Below are 7994 nucleotides of genomic sequence, written 5' to 3' on the forward strand. Positions count from 1 at the left end.
GGTCACCAAACCCTGCAAAAGCCACTTTCCAATTTTAGAATGATGGTCGTACACTAAGAGTATTTGCCACTCTAGAAAGTACCGCAAAAATACAAGATATCATTTTTAATTATTGAATTGTCAAATAACTCAAATTCATAAGATAAATTTTGTTTTTGCGCACGTGGGGATTTGAACCCGCGACCTTCGAATTGCCTGTCGAGAGCCTTACCTCTCGACTACGGAGGAATATATGTAATAGTGCAATTTTGATAAATGTACTATGCCGGTTAGTTTTTATACTATCGTTATTATCACCAGGGCAACATAAAACCGAATCATTTTAATAACACTAATGCTGTTTTCAGTAGTTTTACATGCAGATTTAAAAATATATATATTTATGTATTTGACCTGTTGATGTTACGAAAGTAATGAAACTAGTGCTTAAAAACTTCTTTTTTTTTAAGCTTTGCAATAAATGCCCATCGTACTCCAGGAAAATTGGTTGACCAGTTAATAAAGTCCCAGTACAACTAAAAACACAAGCTGCACGTTTCATGTGAGAAATAATAAAATATATAATATGGTGAAAAGTATAGGTGTATCTATTATAAAAATCTGCGCAGAATAAATATCAATAACTAAACAAATTATTTTTAACTTTGTTATATTCGGTTTGTATAATCACATGTAAAAAAACACAAGTAATAATTGTAAAATACATAAAATAATTAAAAAGAATAATATTATATACATAAAACATATTTTATCTTAAAATAACGCTGGTGGATTTTCAGTGGTGAAAACGAGGGAAGGTGTAAAAACTCCTCAAGTCTTGCAGCACTGGTCGGTGATGAGATGTAGATCAGTCAAGTGTAGAGGGCGGGGGCGTGGGCCCTACCAGTGGCCAGACTTGGCGGCGAGGTGGGCGGCCTTGGCAGCTGCTACCTCGGGGGTGTCCACCACACGGCCATCATGTCCCAGGGGAGCGGCTCCATGAGCCCAGGCGCCGTGAGGGGCAGCCCAAGCTCCGGGGGCGGCCCACGCTCCAGGGGCGGCCCATGCTCCAACAGCGGGAGCCCAAGTTCCGGCTCCGTTGACGGCGGCCAAGTGGGCGGCCTTAGCCGCAGCGACCTCGGGGGTGTCTACAACACGTCCGTCAGGGCCGAGAGGGGCGGCTCCATGGGCCCATGAGCCGTGGGGTGCGGCCCAAGCACCGGGGGCGGCCCACGCTCCAGGTCCAGCCCAGGCTCCAGCGTGTCCACCGGCCCACTGTCCCCAGTCCTGGCTCTCGGCCAGACCTTCTCCCTTCCACTGGCCATCTTCTAGGGGGTTTCCAGACACCAGGGCGCCAAGGCACAGGAAAGTTGCGATGAACTGAAATATATTCCACAATGATTTTAAATTAACGGTTTTTAAACTGTTTTCAATACGACAAAGATATATTATGTTAACACATCAATCCTACAAAAATAAGATACTGGTGTTAAAATTGTAGGCGATTTCGATATTAAAAATTACTTTTAATTGAAATACTACGAAACTACATTATATGCTACGGACTTTGAGTTTGTTTTTACAGTGCACTTTGATTCCAGATACCGACTTGTTAAGTTTAATTTGTACAACTCCATTTCAATTTTAAGTATTTTTTTTTATATAATAACATTTTGAATTTATAAAAAAAACTTTATATCAAACCAAATAAACTAATTTAAACATTGAGTTTAAAGAAACGTTGAATTAATAAAATAATAAACTCACGATTGGGTTCATGTTGCTAGTAGTACGTTAGCCTTTTCAAAAGAAAACTGCGTGTGCCTGGTCAATGTAAATTCGAGGCTTTATATTCATGCAATATCACCTAAGAAGGGAGGGGAAAGGACTTTGAGGAAGTTTAAATTTAACTCCTTAAAGTACAATCAATCAATCAAGCCACTTGCAAAAAAGGGCAAATATTAATTTACCATTTAATTTAACTTACCAAAAGACTGTTAAACCTCTTTTGACAATTTGTCACATTAGTTATTTTAAAACCCGCTTCTCAGTGCATTAATCACGAAAGACTAAAGTTAAGCATTGTTTTCTGTTAATAGTAAAAATGTCGGAAGTCTTTTACTAATTTATACATAAGTCTTTAGAACATTTCAGTGAGGTGGTCTTGATTTGCTATCTGTTCAGGTTGTTAACTGGTTTAGATAATCGAATGATAGAGAAGGAATTTGGTCTATTTAAATGCAGTTCAATGTAACGACAACAACCAACGCACTCCATTATCACCATTTGGTTTTTGATATTTGTTCCGAGAGGCTGTTCATTTAGCTATCCAAGTCAGTTTGTTGATTCCAAACCTTTAAATATATTTTGATAGCTATAAGAGTAAATTTATAATTGATTTTGAAAGGCTCACTTAAAAATACAATAAAAAAAGCTTTGATACTAGGTTAATTTTTTTTTTACTTATTCTTATAGCAGCGCCCCCCGACAAGACAAAAGTCCCGAGTTCACTTCCTAGATGCGACCGTATCTTCTACTGTTTCATATGGGATGGTCCGATGCTCTGTAGAGAACCCGCTTGCACAGCGTGGGTGTAAACTGTGCACCCAAAAGTTTATGTTTGAGTTTTAAGTTTTTACGGAATTCAATACTTGTTGTGTGAAAGCACTATGAAACAAAACATATTTTCTTTTGGGAATTGCTAATATTAACTTCAAGGATCAAAAAATATTATTTTTAAATGCATTGGCCGATTATATAAATATTATAGTTTATTAAAGATACGAACAAGTGAAAATATTAATTTATTTTTGGGGATTTATTGCATATACAGGATGTCCCGGGGTAAAGTGATTTTAGAAGTAGAAAAATAAATAACTTTTTTTGAAATTGCCTGCCATAGGACACCTCAAGTGGTTCCCTACGTTTGGTGATTTAGCAGGGGTGCCCGGGTTCATCTGGTGAGGTGTGTACAAGATGCGCCTGCCTACCAGCTACGTAGCGAGCCAAATCGGGAGAGGCTGGTTTGGGAAGACCCTTTGACCTCTCCATTAGGCCTCTCGACTAATCGCCTTGCGCTGCAGTGGGAGGAATATGCTAATAACTTCCACTCATCTCTATGTATATATATTTTTTAAGCATCTATTCGAATTTTGATTTTGTTTTTTGTGAATAAGTGAGTGCAAATCGTGGAAGTGAAAATTAACTCACATCCCGACATCCGATCAAGCTGAAATTCGACAGATATAATCACGTATATACACGAGGACATTTATCGATTTCACTGAAATTGGATGATATTACAGCAGTTAATATACGAAATAAATGCCTGTACTACCCAATTGGGATTTTACTCAATTGTGCCTGATTTAAGGTTCAATCTTCAATAAAACCAAAATATATATATTTCTATATGTAGGTAGGTATATGAATTTTTAAATACATCTAAATAAAAATATTATTTTAATAAAAATAAAGTATTGGAGGGAAAAAATATTTTGATTAGTGTAGATATGTATAGATATAATATCATAGGATAAAATGTCCCAGCGGTTAGAATCCTCGCTTACAAATCAAGAAGTTTCGGGTTGCTCAAACAAATAAATAAAGTTATCACATAATGATCTTGTGGCAAATGCTCTCAGTATTGCCCTGTTGAAAAAAAAACAATTTTCGTGAAATGGTATTACCTTTTTTTTGTCACCGGGTTTTTAATAACCAAGTACTTCAACCTTCCTCTATCCCATCTTCCTTCTTTCTCTTGTGTTCCGGGCAGTTGGAACTCTTAAAAATGTATTAATCTAGTTCAAAGATTAAAAATAGTAAGCCCATTTGTATACTGATAATCAGGCTGCCTTTGTGTGAATAGATATATGAATTTGTTTACTAACCCTTGAGTGATTTTCGGCATATTATGCCGAGTTCGCAAAACGTCTTGAGTGATAGCACGCCATAATATGCCATTATTGACTCGCAGAATTCACGCATTTACGATTTTTTAATAATTTTTTTATCAATTCTAAAAATATAGGACGGAACGTAAAATATAGGTAAATGCATTGGCTATGTAGCACTATAATCAGTTTATATGTCTTGATTTAAAAATTCAAACGTATAATTTTTATTAAATGAGTGCGAGAAAATTTCAACTCGAACGAAATAACTCAACTCATATTCTAGTTATTGATGCGAGCACTCGAGTGATTAATAGACGGTAGACATATTATGTATGAAGTTAAATTATATAAAGTGGACATTTGTCCATAGATGGTTTTATCCGGATTTGGACGTTTGATCTGCCGATAAAAAATAAAGGAAAAAAATCATAACAACAACACACACTTTTTTATTTTATATAACTTATGTGACCGCCCAATTACTGGCATTTGAAGGACACTGCACTGGTAGCAGTCTAAAATAGTATGTTAATGAAAAAATGCAAAACATCTCGTATTTACATTCCATTGGATTCTAATTCCAAGCATAAAAGCAATAACTGGATAAATGTATCTTTCTTCTGTTATGTGCAATTGTATGAGTTCCAACTATTCGGAGATAGTGGGACTATGTCATCCTTATTTGGTGAATGTTGAGAGAGAAGGTTGGGAAGAGACTATTGAGATCTGGTCGCTAGATACTGCAAATATATTAATTTATCTTTGTTCTTTAAAATACCCAATCCGGCGTAATAATGATTTGTTAATTACAAACATGCTTTACAACAAACTGTTCATGACGTTTATCTTAATAAATATCAATAAATTTACTGCACATTGCTTTGTAACTGCTTTTATGGTGCGAGTACTTATTTTGTACTCTAGTAAGTAAAAACAAGTATGGAATTCTTTTTTGTTGTGGAATTCGATTTAAAATAGTGGTCATTCACTAGAGCCATACTAAATATATTTGTCACTCAATCAACGTGTTTTATTGGGGCATCTCACTATTGAATTGACATAACTAAAGGCAAAATGAACTATTAACTTTGAAGTATATACATTGGCATCCGAATGTACTTTTTTAAACCAAGAAGGTAGTAAATTAGTTCATTAGATCAATAGTCATAATTTGACTCATAACCAACAATTTTTGTTTCTCGAAGCTAGAACGGAATCAATTGAATTAAATAAGTCTGTGTATCGTGAATACGATTATTTTCAATTCTGAAAGCTTATCTAGTTCACTCACATTTATCAATCCAAAAAGTGCATATTGACAGCTTATCCGACACGTTGGATGGCGTGCTAAAGGTAGCGGCTTTTGTCTACCGACTGTGGGTATCTTATTCTGGCAAATTACCCCTTTCCTCTTCCCCATCTCCTACCCCTCTTCACTACTTTCAACCTCACAACATACCTCAATTGGGGATTGCACAGTTACATAGGCTCCAGATGATTGGGAGCAGTTGGGACTCTTGGTCGGTATTACATTTTTTTTAAATGCATCTGTATGGAAACGTTTTTTTTTTCATCGTTCATAACTACATTAATTTATGCATCAACAACAAAAGAGTTACTTTTAAGCGTTTTTATTAGTTTTGCATCGTATGTAGTATAATTTTATCTTTTGCAATTATTAAAAATAAAAACAGAAGAAATCTTTGTGTGTTTTATTTACATATTTATATAATGGCAGGTGGATTATTATTTTTTTAATTTGGAAGAAGTAGATCCCTACGTGCTTTTATAATCGAAAACAGCGGGGGTGGATAATTCCTATATGCATTGTAAGGAGCAGTTAATATCTTCCAACGGCGGAGATAGCAGCTTGGTGGGCGGCCTTGGCGTGAGCTACCTCGGGAGTGTCTACCACACGTCCATCATGTCCCAGGGGAGCGGCTCCATGAGCCCAGGAGCCCTGAGAAGCGGGAGCGGGGCCTCCCCAAGCGGCAGCGGGGGCCCAGGCGGCTCCACCACTAGCAGCGGCCAAGTGAGCGGCTTTGGCCTGAGCGACCTCGGGGGTATCTACAACACGTCCATCAGGGCCGAGTGGGGCGGCACCATGGGCCCAGGAGCCCTGAGGTGCGGCCCATGCAGCAGCGGGTGCAGTCCCGGCACTTTCGACTCCTCCGTTCCACTGTCCATTGTCTTGGCTCTCGGCCAGACCTTCTCCCCTCCACTGGCCATCTTCCAGAGAATTTCCGGATACCAGGGCGCCCAGGCACAGGAAGGTTGCGAACAACTGAAAAGTATAAAGACAAGTTTTCAACAATTGGAATGCACACAAAAAATAACCATAAACTTCATTCGCATTTTCGATAATTTATTTAATATCAACGGTATAAATATACCATAAACAATGATAACATGTCACAGTTAAAATCGTATAATACATTCAATTTATTAGGATTAACTATTTATTGAATCTAATAAACCTCTTGTCGATGATTGAAGGACATAATATGAACAACTTTAAATGAAACAATAAAAGAAAAAAATACACTGAAAATAAAATGGTGACTATCGTAATTGGAACTCAAAACCAGATTCTCTAGTCTTGCTGAAACAGCCGTTTCTACCAATTTCTACGCAATTTAGTTTTTCATCTGTGGTTTGCACCATGTAATTATCATTATCATGCCTTAACTCATACTAAGTATTGAATTCCGTAAGTCTAAACTTAAACTTTACGGTGCACAGTTTACACCCGCGTTGTGCAAGCGGGTTCCTTACAGATAATCGGACCATCATGTTATTTGTATCAATCTTATAGGTACTTAAATTTGTTATCTTAAGTTATTTTCAATGTTTTTTGGCAGCTATCTTTTTGATGTGATTGAAAAGGTCTGCCCGAAAATTTTTGTAACCTAGATAGCGTCTTGGATTAATCTATCCAATTTTATATTACAGTATTAAATCAAAATAATTTTAAAAAAAATAGCAGTGTTCTTTGTTTTGTTCGGTAGATAATTTGTGTCACTATTATGCGAGCTACAGAAGACAGAAAACCTAATTAAATGACACACCCATTATTTAATTGGATAACATTTAGCTCTTATCGTTTACCAACCCATATTGTAACCTGAAACCACAATGCCGTTTTTGGATATGCAATAACAACTAAAATTGCATCATGTTATTTGACATTATATTATATTTAGATACAGTTTGTGTCTTGTACAATAATAATAATAATAAAAGTTGGATATTTTTTAAAGCGCCGTTTTTGAGAATCATTGAAGAGCGCTGTACGATAATGACTTAGGATTATGTGAAAACTGATACAAAAAAACGTAGTTACCTTACAGGTAACGTAGGTAACAGGTGCTTTTGGTAAACACCCTTGCAGCTAACCATTAATCTGTTTTGTAAAGATTTTTTTGTATTACTGTAGAAGTGTGCGTGGGTAAGCGTACGCAGTTATGTGGTTACATAACAGAAAAAAAATAATGCGTCAATGCACTTACAACTACGCGTTAATCTATTTTTTTAAGGTTATTTAATTTTTGTATGATGTGGTAAGTGTGCGGGGGTAAGCGTACGCAGTTATTTTGCTGCATAACACACAAAATAATGCTTAAATACACAGTGAAATATTCCCCTAGTGAGGAAGCATTTGGATAGGTGTTTTTGCACACAAGAGAAGATTGAAAACAGAAAATACTTACGTATGCTTATACCGCTTGTGGGTAAAGTGTACGCAATTGACATCAGTATGAACTATTTAATACAACTTTTTGACTTATGACCTGTATAAGGATTTTATGGTTTTTTAACATTTATTTAGTAATCATTTACATTAAGCAACACAAATATTCACAAAAATTGAATTAAAATATCTAAAGCGTTTTCAAACATAATTCTAAATGTTAAAATAAATGCAAAAGTGAAAAATAAGAAAGTCTACTTACAATTGGATTCATGTTGCTTGTGATACGTTTGCCTTTTCGAGAAAAAACTGCTTGTGCCTTGATAATGTAAAATTAAGGCTATATATTCAATTAGGACCCAAACACAATACAGTGAAGTGGGGGTAACACTTTCAGGAAATAAGTATACAAAACTTGATATTTTGAC

General features: G+C 36.1%; 2 protein-coding genes across 2 annotated transcripts in view; both read right to left on the minus strand.

Annotated features, from left to right (window-relative positions):
• LOC149412660 (uncharacterized) overlaps nt 1-7994 on the minus strand; it is a 320577-nt gene that overhangs the window by 120560 nt on the left and 192023 nt on the right. The gene's annotated exons all lie outside the window — the stretch shown is intronic.
• LOC149412670 (uncharacterized) lies at nt 633-7950 on the minus strand. The gene is made up of 3 exons (XM_089645114.1): nt 7829-7950; nt 5729-6159; nt 633-1207 (listed from the first exon to the last, which is right to left on the minus strand). Exons 1-3 carry the CDS (start codon nt 7838-7840, stop codon nt 880-882), a joined length of 771 nt encoding a protein of 256 aa, XP_089501240.1. The 5' UTR covers nt 7841-7950; the 3' UTR covers nt 633-879.

This window comes from Hesperophylax consimilis, chromosome 22, assembly GCF_061612785.1.
Source record: "Hesperophylax consimilis isolate HC1 chromosome 22, BYU_Hcon_1.0, whole genome shotgun sequence".
Lineage (NCBI taxonomy): Eukaryota > Metazoa > Arthropoda > Insecta > Trichoptera > Limnephilidae > Hesperophylax > Hesperophylax consimilis.